The sequence below is a fragment of the Chionomys nivalis genome, chromosome 3, assembly GCF_950005125.1.
Source record: "Chionomys nivalis chromosome 3, mChiNiv1.1, whole genome shotgun sequence".
Classification (NCBI taxonomy): domain Eukaryota; kingdom Metazoa; phylum Chordata; class Mammalia; order Rodentia; family Cricetidae; genus Chionomys; species Chionomys nivalis.
This window is the reverse complement of record NC_080088.1, coordinates 98,618,104-98,631,184: the sequence shown is the minus strand read 5'-3', so window position 1 is coordinate 98,631,184 and position 13,081 is coordinate 98,618,104. Positions and strand designations below refer to the sequence as shown.

Sequence of the window (13,081 nt, the reverse complement as noted above, 5' to 3'; positions counted from 1 at the left end):
TGTATACATAATAAATAAATATTTTTTAAAAAAAGATTCAAGCTTATACATTAGTTTGTTTTTCTTTTATAGCAACACTGGGTCTAACTCTGCTGGACAGATGGGGAAACTGAGGCTTAGAATGGTTCAGTAACCTATCTGGCTGGTCAACATGCCTGGCATGAGGATTGATTGTCACTGTCAACTTGAATGGATTTTAAATCGCTAGGACACACACCTCTGGGCATGTCTGTGGGGGATATCTAGATTGGGTTAACTTGAGGTAGGAAGGTAGGAGCCTCCCTGGACATGACTGGCTGCATCCCATGGGCTGGGCTCCCAACTGCATAAAGGAGAAAGTGGACTGAGCACCAGCGTTCATCTCTCTCCACCTCCTGATCAAGGATGCAGTGTGACCAGCCAACTCATGATCGCGCAATCATGACTCCCCCGCCATGATGGACTGGGAGGTCCAATAAACCACCCGTTTCTAAGTTCCTTTGTCAGGTCTTTTGTCACAGCATCGAGAAAAGGTAATCAATATACCTCCCTTGATGACCCAGCCTGTAAACAGAAGACTCAGAATTTGAACCCAGATCTCTATGGAGTGCCAGATCTATCCATTGTAGTTACGTTCTTCCTGGCCTGGTGGGCTACTTGGCTTTGTTAGTTTAACACAACCAAAATTATTCTGGAAAGAGGAACATCAGTTAAGAAATTGCCTCCAGCAAACTGGCCTATGGGCATGTCTGTGGGCATTTTCTGGATGGATGATGGATGTGGGAGGGCCCAGCCCGGGAGGGCCCAGCCCACTGCTGGGAGTGTCACCCCTAGGCAGGTGGGCCTGGGTTTATAAGAAAGCAAACTGGAGAGGAGCTGGGGCTGGAGAGATGGCTCAGCGGGTAACAGCACTGGTTGATTTCTCCAGCGGACCTGAGTTCAAATTCCAGTACCCATATAATGATTTACAACTGTATATAACTCAAGTTCCCAGGAATCTAGTGCTCTTTTGGCCCCCTCTGAGCAGCAGGCAGACATGTGGGACACATACATGAATGTAGGCAAAACACCACACAGATGACATTAAATTAGAAGAGGGAAGGAAGGAAGGAAGAAAGGAGGGAGGGAGGGAGGAAGGGAGGGGAAGAGGAAAGAAGGAAGGAAGGGAGGGAGGGAGGGAGGGAGGGAGGGAGGGAGGGAGGGAGGAAGGAAGAAATCCATGAGAACAAGGCAGTAAGCAGTGATCCTCCGTGGCCTCTGCTTCAGTTCCTGCCTCCAAGTTCCAGTCTTAGCTTCCCTCTATGATGGACTATAACCTAGAAGATACTAGTATACCTGGGAAGGACAGTGCAGTCATTTCCACAGATGAGAACACACTGCCTGATGCCAAGCCCCCAGTTTGGGGACCAGCATAACAAGGCAACAAAAATGCAAGCCTCACTGAAACTAAAGTGTAACTGGGTGTACTAGCACACATGCCTGTCATCCCAGTCCTTGGGAAGTGGCTGCAGAGGGACCGGGAATCCAAGGCTACCCTCAGTTATCCAGTGAGTTCAAAGCCTATCTCAAGAGATGGTACGCCTTTAATCCCAGCACTCGGAAGGGAGAGGCAGGCGGAATCTGTGAGTTCGAGGCCAGCCTGGTCTATAAGAGCTAGTTACAGAACAGCTAGAGCTGTTACACAGAGAAACCCTGTTTCAAAAAACTGAGAGAGAGAGAGAGAGAGAGAGAGAGAGAGAGAGAGAGAGAGAGAGAGAGAGAGAGAGAAAGAGAGAGAGAGAGGAGGGGGGAGAGAGGGATGAGTATAGGGGTAATAGAAAAAATAGGAAAAAAAAAAGGCTGGGAAGATAGTTCAGTTGGTGCAGCATGAGGACCCAAGTTTGATCCTCAGAACCCATTAAAAAGAAAAAGAGTGGCGTGAAATGAAGTGTGGCTGACATTTGTAATCCGAGCACCGAGGACACACGGTGGAGGCGGATCCCTGGGACTCCCTGGCCAGGTAGCGTAGACTAATTGGAGAGCTCGAACCTAGTGAAATACCATGTCTCAAAGAAGCAGGATAGACAGTGCCTGAGGAATGTCACCTGAGGCTGTACACACACACACACACACACACACACGCACACACGCGCACACACACACGCACGCACGCCACACACATGCGCATGCATGCTACACACACGCATGCCAGTGTATCTGCAGACATACATTCTTGTGTACACACACACACCATACATGCTTGTGTACACAGAAGAGAAAAAGTGAACCAGTAGAAAAGAGCATGGTTCCCCTCAGCAGCCATGGAATGTCACACCAAGTCAGGGGCAGGGGGTCCTCCCTGTTCTGACCACAGAGTTAGTGCAAGCTGAGAAGGATGTTCTACAATTTTCTGGGGGGGGGGGTTGCTAAATTTGGAGGTACAACTCATTATCAGCTGCAAGGTTGAGGCTTGACTTCCTCAGAAAGCAAAGCCACCAAGAACTCTCACTTCTGTGTCTCCAGGACCAAGGGGAACTCTTCCCTAGAGGAGGTAAGAGGAAGAGCCTGGGAAAGCGTAGGGGTGAGGCAGGCGGAAACTTTCCAAAGTGCCCCTGGACAGGGCAACCCCCACCTGGACCTCCAGGCTTGGGGGTCTGCTGGTTATCAGTCCAGGGTGCCAATACCATCAGACAGATCCCCCACCTCCATTTCTAACAGATGTTCTCACACAGCTCAGGCTGGCCTTGAATTCACCAAACACCCTCCAAGTGAGTGCCGGATACAGGTATGCACCAGCATTGCCCAGTTCATGCTGTGCTAGAGACTGAGTCCATGTCTTCATGCGTGCTGACCAAGCAAGCCATCTACTGCCTGAGCTACACGTCCAGCTCAGAACCAGGGCTCAACGGGGAAGGGGCTTGCTGCCAAGTTTTGATGATGTGAGTTTGATCCCTGGGACCTACATGATGGAAGGAGAGAACCAACTTCCCCAAGCTGTCCTCCTCCAACCTCTGGGCACACCCACATACATGTGCACAGCATAAATAAAGGCATAATTTACAGAAAGTGAAGCACTCTTCCAACGGTGGCCCATGCTACGGCTCGGGTAAGAGTCCCTCACAGGCCCTTATTGAAGGTTTGGTCCCCAGCCTATGAAACTATTTCTTTTTCAGTATTGGCACTGTACCACTGAGCCATGAATACCCAGCTCTCCTTAACTTTTTGCAAATCTTTACTTTACATCATCTCATGTAGCCCAGGCTAGCCTTGAGCTCACTATGTGGTAGGAATAAGAGTTAAGATCTTCCAGAAAGTAATGAAATCATGTGAGCTCTGCCCTCATGAAAGAGGCTTAGAGGGCAGCCTGGTCCTTCTATCCCTTCAGACACTTCTTTCCTTTCCAGTGTTAAGGATGCCATGAGGAAAAACCATATATAGAACAGGCCCCTGCTAGATACCCTCTACGCTGCCTCTGTGATACTGGACTTAACTAGCCTCCAGAACCATGGAAGATAAACTTTTTTTCTGTGGAGGAGGGGGTGGGTGGAGTTCGACACGGGGTTTCTCTGTGTAGCCCTGGCTATCCCAGAACTTGCTCTGTAGACCAGGCTAGGCTTGAACTTAAGAGATCCACCTGCCTCTGCCTCCTGAGTACTGGGATTAAAGGTGTGCGCCACCACCAGCTGGCTTGAAAGATAAAGTTCTGTGACTTACAAGGCAACCCATCTTGAGCGTTTAGTCATGGCAGCAGGAACGGACTAAGACTAACAACAAAACTGAAGTTATCAGGTTACAGGGCAAAGCACAGGAGACTAATCTTGTGCCTTCGCTACCCAGCTCAAGAGAGATGAATAAAAATAATTCTTCCTTTAGTTTGCATGTGTGCATATGCCAAAAATATACCTATGGAGGCCAGAGGACAACTTAAGGAAGTCAGTTCTCTCCTTCCACCATGTGGGTTCCCAGAATGAAACTCATGTGGTCAGGCTTGATGACAAATGTCTTGCCCACTGAGCCATCTCCCTAGCCCATTGAAAAGAATTTTTTTTTTCTTTTTGAGACAGGCTCTCACTACCATACCTGCCTCCCACTCCCTTTAAAAGATGTATTTATTTTACTTCCTATGTATGTATGCATGTGTGTGTGCTAGCATGTCTACATGTGAGGCCAGACAAGGGCACTGAATCCCAGGGAACTGAAGTTACAGATGGTTGTGAGTTGCCATGCGGGTGCTGGAAATCAAACCTGGGTCCTCTGCAAGAACAAGAGCAGCCAGTGCTATTTGCTGTTTGCTGTTGAGCCACCATCTCTCCAGCTCCCAGTTAAAAGAATTCTGAGAAGCTGAAACCAGGCACTGGGAAGGCGGCTCAGTGGCTAAGACCGCCTGCTGTGCAAGCTCGAGGACCCGAGCTCTCCAGCCCCTAAATAGCAAAAGAGAAAGGCAGGTGCAGCTGTGCACCCATCTGCGACTCCAGGGCAGGGGTGGGGATGGGAAGAGAGGATGGGTTACAGAGGCAGGAGGATTGTTTGGGGCTTGCTGGCTGGATCAGGTGAGCTCCAGATTCAATGAGAGACCCTGTCTTAAGTAACACACCAGAAAGGAACAGAACAATCGATGACCTCTGAGGTCTCTGCTCCACAGTGGAATGCACACGCACAAAGACACACAAACACACACACGCACACCATTATGGCCTAAATGCACATCACAGTCACAAACACACACATACATGCACGCACACTATTATGGCCTGAGTCCTTAAAATATGAAGAAATGAATTTTAGCCATGCATGATGGCACAGACCCGTGATCCAATACTCAGCAGGCCGAGGCAGGAGGAGCTCCGGTTTGATGCTAGCCTGAGCTATCCAGTGAAACCGTGTCTTGAGAAGCAGTAAATGGATATGATGTCTTTGATATACGCGAAGATCTCAGAGCAATGGCGAGACGTGTTCACAGACGACTCAGGGTAGAAAGATGTCATCATATCAGCTCCACTGGATATTCTACAGCAGGCGCTGACTTCTGACCAAGTACCTGCTTTGTGTCAGGCAATCCTCTCAATGGCTTTACAGACTCCGGTGGTGCACTCATCAGCCCCGGTGGAAGGTTCTAGAACCACAGCAGGGAAGGCCCCGCACTGGAGAAGTCCAGGTGGGAGATCAAGAGTTCACAGTCATCCTTGGCTACATAGTAAGCTGGAGGCCAGCCTGAGGTTCCCCAACAGACCCTTTCTCAAGAACAAACAAATATTCAAACTATCAAATGAGGGCCAGCAAGATGGCTCAGCAGGCAAAGGTGTTTGCTGTGCAGCCTGCTGACTTGAGTTGATCCCTAGAACCTACGAGAAAGGTGGAAGGGGAGAGAGCCAACTCCACAGAGCTGCCCTCTGACCTCCACATGCACACCTAGGCAAGAGCACCCTCCACACAAACATCACAATAAGAATAAGTAAGGTTTATTTGTTGGTTTTTGTTTTGTTTTGTTTTTAAAGTGTGTGCCTGCTATGGTGGCGCACGCCTTTAATCCTTGCACTTAGGAGGCAGAAGTAGGTGGATCTCTGTGAGTGAGACTCTGTCTAAAGAGGGAGAGATGTGGGGGAGAAAAGCAGAGGTACAAGGAAGGAGAGGGGAAGGTAGGTATGAAAATGCTTCATGCCCTGTTGGGCACTGTGCAAACACAAACTGTTCTACACATCCATGCTCCTGCCAGAATGGATACTGTTGCCTGCTCCCCAAACGCCAGAAGCTTGCTCTGGGCGTGATCAAGACAGGCGGCACTATCCACCCCTGAACGGCATCTGTACTTCACCCCCAAGTTCAGCATTCGATGGCTCCCCCTTGGGCAGACATCGGATGCCATCAAATATTCACAAGTGGCATCAGCTGGTGGATCTACTGTCCCCAGTCATTTGTACCCTCGTTCAGAAATAATGAGAGCTAGGAAAATTGTTCCCAGAGCTGTCCGCTGAAACCCAGGTGAGGCTCTGCTCTGCAGGCCAATCAAGGAACTAAAGGGTTATGGGAAGAATCAGTCACCTTAACATCCAGGGAGGCTTTGGGTATCATATTGTCACAATAACCATTATGTAAAATGTTTTCTCCTACAGGTGTAGCTGGGCATGGTGGCACCTGCCCATAATCCCAGCACTTGGGAGGCCAAGGAAGGAAAACTGGGAGCTCCAAGTTAGTCTCAATTATAAGGTGATAATTGATCTGAATTAAAAGAAAGAGAGAAAAAAAAAATGTAGCTCAGCAGTAGAGCACCCAAATCCCCTAATGAGGTGCTAGGGACCTGACTCAGTGGTAGAACGCAAGCCTAGAATCCCCCCAATGAGGGACTGAAGATGTGGCTCTTGTCTAGAATGTCCCAATTAGGGCTAGGGACCTGACTCAGTAGAAGACAAGCCTAGAATCCCCCAGTGAGGGGCGTGGAACATGGCTCCATGCTACATTTGTTTAACATTTGCAAGGTTCTGGGTTCCATCCCTAGCATTTCAAAAAGGAAATCAATAGATCAATTTCCAATGGCAGCTAGCTGTTTATTTTATTTTTGTTTTTCTTATTTGTTTTGTTTTGTTTGAGACAGGGTCTTGCTATGTAACTCTGGCTATCCTAGAACTCACTATATAGCGATGTGGCTGGATTAATGTGGGCTTGGGGTCAACTCTGAAGCTCTAGGCTACCAGAGTGAGGCTTCAAACCAAACATGGCCGGGGAGGAAGGGTCAGAGCAGAAAGCAACCCGGACCTCCCATGGGAATGAGAAGCAGGCGTGGAGGGCCAGGGCTGGGAAGGTTCTCTCGGCAACACAGCCCAGGGTCTGTGTTCTTCACAAAGAACCGGGGACAATGGCTTCTGGGTTGGGCGCTGGGCTGCTCAATGATTAATGAGAATCAAATATCACTTTTGTTTAGACTCCAAGCTAAAAGGGGAGAGAAGCCATCAATGCGCAGCCTCTGTGCTCACAGATCCCAAGAGTTTCGCCAGTCCCTACAGGCTAAGCACTGGGGTTGGCATTTAAGGCCTTCCTGGACCAGTCACAACTAACCAGCCAGCTATTTCCTGATCTCCAATCTCTGTGCCCAGTCTCACCCAATGGGCTGTGCCCATTCCTCTGCCAACGAGCAATGCCCTTCGCTGTTCAAGCAGAACCAACTCCACCCAGTCCTCCAGAGCCAGCCAGGTCATTTATTTTACTACTGGATGCATATGCATGTGCACTCTGTGTGTGTGTAAAGGCCACCTTGGATGCTGGTCCTCAGGAGCCATTCAGTCTGCTTGTGTATGGGTATGTGTATGTTGTACACACGTGTGCACTTGTATACGTGGCTCACCCATATAGCCATTGCAGAGGTCAGAGATTGACATCAGGACATCTTCCTCAATCACTTTTCCACTTTTTGTTTCTTAAGCAAGCTCTCACGATGTAGCCCTGGTTGGTCTCGAACTCACTGAGCTCCGCCTGCCTCTGCCTCCCCAGGGCTGGGATTAAAGGCGTGCACCACCACACATAGCTCTACATTATATTTTGAAACATGATCTCTCATTGATTGAGTAGACTGGCTGCCAGCAAACTCCTAGAATCTATCCGCCTTGAGCACAAGGGTCATAGACATAAACCCCCTTGCGTAGCTTTTACATGAGTGCTGGGGATCGAAGCCTGAGTCCAGCTAGTTTAGAGCTTTACACACTGAGCTGCTACCCAAGCTTCCAACTTTTTTTTTTCTTTCCAAGACAGGGTTTCTCTGTGTAACAGCCCTGGCTATCCTGGAACTAGCTCTGTAGACCAGGCTGGCCTCAAACTCACAGAGATCCGCCTGCCTCTGCCTTCTGAGTACTGGGACTAAAGGCATATGCCACCACTGCCCAGCCTGACTCATTCTTGAGACAGGATCTCTTGCTGGTCCGGAGCTCCCTGATTCAGCTAGGCTGGCCAGGAAGCCCCAGTGATCTGCTTGTCCCCACCTTCCCAGTGCTTGGATGACAACTGTTCACCACCCAACTTTCCCCCCACGTCTGTTTCTCATACAGCATCTGAACTCCACTTTTGAGTCCCATGGCCCTCTAAACCTGCTCAGAGCCTGTACAGACAGCTGCCTGCTGTCTGGCCCATTTGTCCCAGGGAGCAGGAGGCCTTGGGGATTTATTTCTTTGTGCCCTTCATAAACCTGCTCAGAGCCTGTACAGACAGCTGCCTGCTGTCTGGCCCATTTGTCCCAGGGAGCAGGAGGCCTTGGGGATTTATTTCTTTGTGCCCTTCATCCAAGCACTTGGTACATCAATGATAGGAAATACCATGGAATTCAGGAGGGATAGGAAGAAGTAGAAGTATCAGAAAGTACCAGAAGTAATGTGCCTAAAGTCAGGGATAGGCCAGGTAGCAAGATGGCTCATTGGATACAGGTGCCTGCTGCCAAGCCTAAAGACCTGAGTTCTACATGATAGAAGGTGAGAACCAACTCCCGTAAATTGTCCTCCAACTGCCCAACATGCTCTATGGTATATACATGCATGTGTGTACACGTACACACACACACACACACACACACACTCATAAACGGGAGGTTGTTTTCTTTTTAGCCCTGGCTGTCCTGGACTAGCTTGTGTAGGCTAGGATGGCCTACACTCAGAAATCAATCTGCCTCTGCCTCCTGAGTACTGAGATTAAAGTGTGCAGCACCACCAACCAGCTAAAAAATTTTTTAAAGACTTTAAAGGTAGAAGTCCCTGACCCTGGCAGTTGGAAGGAACTTGAATGAAAGCAGATGGAAGCTCAAGGGGCATCTGGAGTAGCAGCCATGGGACCCTAAACTACGGTTCAGACAGGTAAGCCTTTAATGTTGCTATGACAACTTCAGAAAAGGACCAGCCAGTCAAGTTTCCCTCCATGCTGTAGAGAGAACAACTTGATGAAGTTGGGTTTCCCCTTCCACCATGTAGGTCCCAGGAATCAAACTCAAGCCACTAGGCTCAGCAGCAAATGCCTCTTCCCACTGAACCATCTTCATATAAGTTGCTATTATTATTACTATTATTATTATTATTATTAGTGTGTGATATGTGAATGGTGTGTAGAGGTCAGAGGACAATTTAATGGAGTTGGCTTTCTCTTCCACCTTCACAGAGGTTATGGGACTTGAACTCAGGTTATCAGACTTACATGGCAAGTGCTTTTTGAGCCATCTCATCAGCTCCTCCCCCCTTCCTTTTGTGCATGCAGGTTCAAGTGAGCACATGTACATGGGGGGGGGCAGATATAAATCTCAGGTGTTCCTGCCTGCTCAGGTGCTACCCACAAGACTAACTTGCAAATGAAGCTGGAATGGGTGGGCCAGCGAGCACGGGAGACATCCTCCTATCTCCACCTTCCCAGAGCTGGGATTGCAAGTGTGTGCACCTGGTCTATTTTCACAGGGCCCTGGGACTCAATTTCTGGTTTCATACTTGCACTTTACGGCCCCGTTATCTCTCCAACCCTCAGGGGGGCTTTTTTTTTTTTTGAGGGTTTCAAGTTGTCTAGAGTACAAACACAGGGGATGGGGGCAGGGTCTAGCCGTTTGGTACCATCCCACCACAGAAAGACAAGAGCTCAGGGGACCCTCCCCAACCCAGCCCTTACCACAGGTGCTGAGGCTTAGCCTCTTGGAAAAGGTTCCTGCCAGGGGAAGAAAATTCACACCTGTCTCAACGCTTTGGTCCAGAACCAAGAACTAGGACCTGAGGTTTTGCGGGGACCATGAACTTGCCTTCTCTAGGGTAGGTTTGCGCCCTGAAAACGCACCCTCCGCAGAAAATTGATCACAAGCCTTCTCTATAAGCCACAGGTCCCCGAGTCGCCTACAGCCACACACACAGTCAGACCCCAAGTCTATTTGCTTTCCCCTGCCTCCCTGGGACTCTCAAAGAGTCATAGCCCACCCTTTGGGGGAGCGCGCCTCTCCAATCTGAGGCAAAGATGGGGAACCCAGGTGGAAAGGCAGCCAGAGTGGCACTGGTTTCCCTGGAAAAACCTGCAGTGCCCTCCTGAGATACCACCTCCATCCCTCCAGGAGCCTCCAAATGACATCCTGATACACTGAGAGTCATTCTTGGTCTCAATCAATGAGCAACAATTTTGGCATCTCCTGCAGTATTTGGAATGGGGGTGGGGCTGCTCTGAGGCAGGGAACGGACCCCTCCATTCTAAAGGAACCAAAAGAGATTAGATATTTTAACGGGCCAAGAAAGGGGTCGCTGTTCCCAGGCTCACCGAAGCTGAGGTTTACAAGTGACCAGTCTATAACATAGCCCCTCCGAGGGCGCGCGCGCTCGCGGGGTGGGGGTGGTCTCGTTCCCGCCCCCTCACTTTGGCCAAAGCCAGGATTTCTCCTCATTCGCCCTCCAGAGAACACCTGTACCTCCCAGCCCACAAACCTTCCAAGTAGATCCCCAGCCCTGCGCGAGCAGGGGGCTCCGAAGGGATAGCAGAAGCCCCCTTCCTGCAGCGCTGCCCTCCCTCCTCCGCCTCGCAGGTTGACTAATTTAGGAAAGGGAGCCCGGCTCAGGGCAGCCCTGGCAGCTGGAGAGGCGGGAAACCGGGAGCCCCAGCCCTGCGGGCCAGCCGCCTCCAGATCCTTGGCCGGGTTCTCCCTTTCTCCCAGCGCTCTGCGGAGCGGGGCCAACAGGCAGGAGAATCAACAATCCAGAAAACTTTCAATGGATCACGCTGCAAACTAGGGGGAGGGGGAGATGGGATGCGAGGCGGGTGGGGGTGGGGAGCTCGGGGACAGAGCCTCGGAGCTCTCACTTACCATCTTGTTCACATCCATGACCGAAGCGGTAGGGTGTCCTCCCCACACCCAGGGAGATTCCCGGGTACCCCCCACTGAAGACTGGTGGCGGCTACTGCAGCCCCGGGGGTGCCATGCTGCTTGCTGGCAACGGCGGCCAGCGGGGGCCCTGGTGGTGGCCGGCGGCACCGCTGCTGGACGGAGGACGGCGGGGGCGGGGCGGGGAGGGTAGAGGATGGAAGGGGAGGGGACGGGAGGGGAAGGGCGCCAGCGGGGGAGGCGCGGTTCTTCGGTGTAGCTGGAGAACGTGCTCTTGAGGGGAGGGGCCCGGGGAACCCCAAGATCCGCCTCAAGAAGTGAGGACACCGCGCGATGGATTCCGGGACCCTGAGGTCCCGGGGAACACAGAGAAGAGGGTGTGATTTGAATAACAAAAGGTCTCTTTCGGCAGCTGCCCAGGCGGATGGGATGGGATCATCGACGAGCCAGGAGCTGGGGGCCACCAGGAAGTGTGTGTGTGTGTGTGTGTGTGTGTTGTGCGCTCTCGCGCGCGCGCCCATACATGCATGCAAGCATGTGTGAATGTATGTGTATGTACGCCGCGTGTGTTTCCGTGGAGGGCTCCGTGAGACTCAGGAAGTGCGCGGGGGAGGTGGCAGAAGGGGCGGGAGAGATACCCCCTCAACCACGAATGTGCACATTCCAGCGAGGGCAGGGGTCCAGCCCCTTGTCCCTTCTCCACTTGGCTTTCCCCCCATGGACAAAGAGGTAATTGAGAGGCTGCGGTTGGCCTCCTGAAGCTAATCCCCGGGGGCCTCCCATGCGAGGCTGGGGGCTCCCAACAAATGGGCGAATGGAAATGACGGTGCTAGGTATCCTTCCTCTCCAGCCTTCAAGGGGCAGGCCCTCGCTCCCAAGTAGCAGCAAGCCTGTCCCTTTCTGGAGGAGAGACTGGCTGCCTGGCTTCTAAATTGAGTGTCTACGCCCTCTCAGAACCCCTACCTTCACAGCCCAACCCTGCTTCCCCGCCAACTTCCCATTCTTGGAGAATCCCTTGGCCGGCTCTCTGCTTTGGGAGTGTGCTGGTGTCTAGAGCAGGACTCCAAGCAGAGGCTCCTTTGGTGTAAGGTTTCCCAGGAGACAAGTCTTCCTCCTCCTAAATCAGAGGCAATCTGGTTCGTGGTGTAGTTAAGACGCCAGGGATCCGACAGTCCACTAGGCCAACTCTTCATTACACAGGGAGGAAACTGAGGCCCAGAGGAGAGTGAATTGGCACCTAGTAATAAACCTCAATGCAGACAGTAGCCCCCAAGCCGCAAAGGGCTCCCAGAGATGCCCTCCAGCTGGAGCACACAGCTTTAAAAAGCTTTGCATTTTGCATGTGTGCAGTGCATAGGAGGAGGGAGGCGGAATGGAGGCTGGAGGGCACAGGTCTTCAGCGATCGCTTGTGCATAAGCACACACAGGTGTCACACTGTGCGAGTGTGGCAGTCAGTGGTCAACTTTCAAGAGTCCATTCTCTCCATCAAGCAGGGTCCTGAATAACAACTGGGTGATGGGGCTCGGCAGCAAGCGCCTTTGCCAGGCCTCCACCGCATCTTTTGAGACAGGGTCTCTCACCGATTTGGCTGGGCTGATGATTGGACAGTGAGGTCCAGGGATTTACCAGTCTTCCCTTCGCCACACTGGGATGACAGACAGTGTGCCTAGCTTTTCACACAGGTTCTGGGGATCTGAATTCAAGGGCTCTTGCTTCCGTGGCAAGCTCCTTACCAAGCCTGAGTCTCCTCCCTTTTAAGTGGATTATGTGTGTTACTTTATGTGTGTGTGTTGCCAGCATGTATGTCTGTGTACCATGTGCATGGCACTCAGGGCCTGTAAGGGGTCAGAAGAGGGCACTGGATTCCCTCGAATTAGAGCTGCAGATGGTTGTGAACCACAATGTGGGTTCTGGGCACTGAACCTACGTTCTCTCCAAGAGCAGCCAGTGTTCTTAGTCTCAGAGCCATCTCTCTGGACCCTGGTTTTGTTTAAGATGGTCTCACTGCGTAGCCCTATAGCTGACTTGGAATTCTCTATATAAACCAGGCTGGCCCCTCACCCACAGATATCTGCTTGCCTCTACCTCCCTAGTGCTGGGACTCAAGGCCTGCAGTAGGCTTCACAGGCTTTCTTTTTTGAGACAGGGTCCCACAAAGCTCAGGCTGAGGATGAGCTTGATAAAGACTTTCAAAGGAAGAAGGGATAGGTCCCACCCACTACCAGGAAGTAAACCTAGCAGCCCCCTCCCTTTGCAATTCGAGTTCTTTTTTTTTTTTTTTTTTTTTTTTTTTGGTTTTTTTGAGACAGGGT

General features: G+C 51.1%; 1 protein-coding gene across 2 annotated transcripts in view; it reads right to left on the bottom strand.

The window, feature by feature from the left end:
- Hip1 (huntingtin interacting protein 1) overlaps window positions 1-13,081 on the bottom strand; it is a 118,331-nt gene that overhangs the window by 58,422 nt on the left and 46,828 nt on the right. Inside the window, exon 1 of one of the 2 annotated variants that reach the window (XM_057764124.1) lies at window positions 10,751-10,915. The exons of the other annotated variant lie outside the window; for it this stretch is intronic. Coding sequence (XP_057620107.1) covers window positions 10,751-10,768 — 18 coding nt within the window. The 5' untranslated portion in view covers window positions 10,769-10,915. Of the gene's footprint in view, window positions 1-10,750; window positions 10,916-13,081 lie in introns of those variants that run through there. 2 annotated transcript variants of the gene reach the window in all.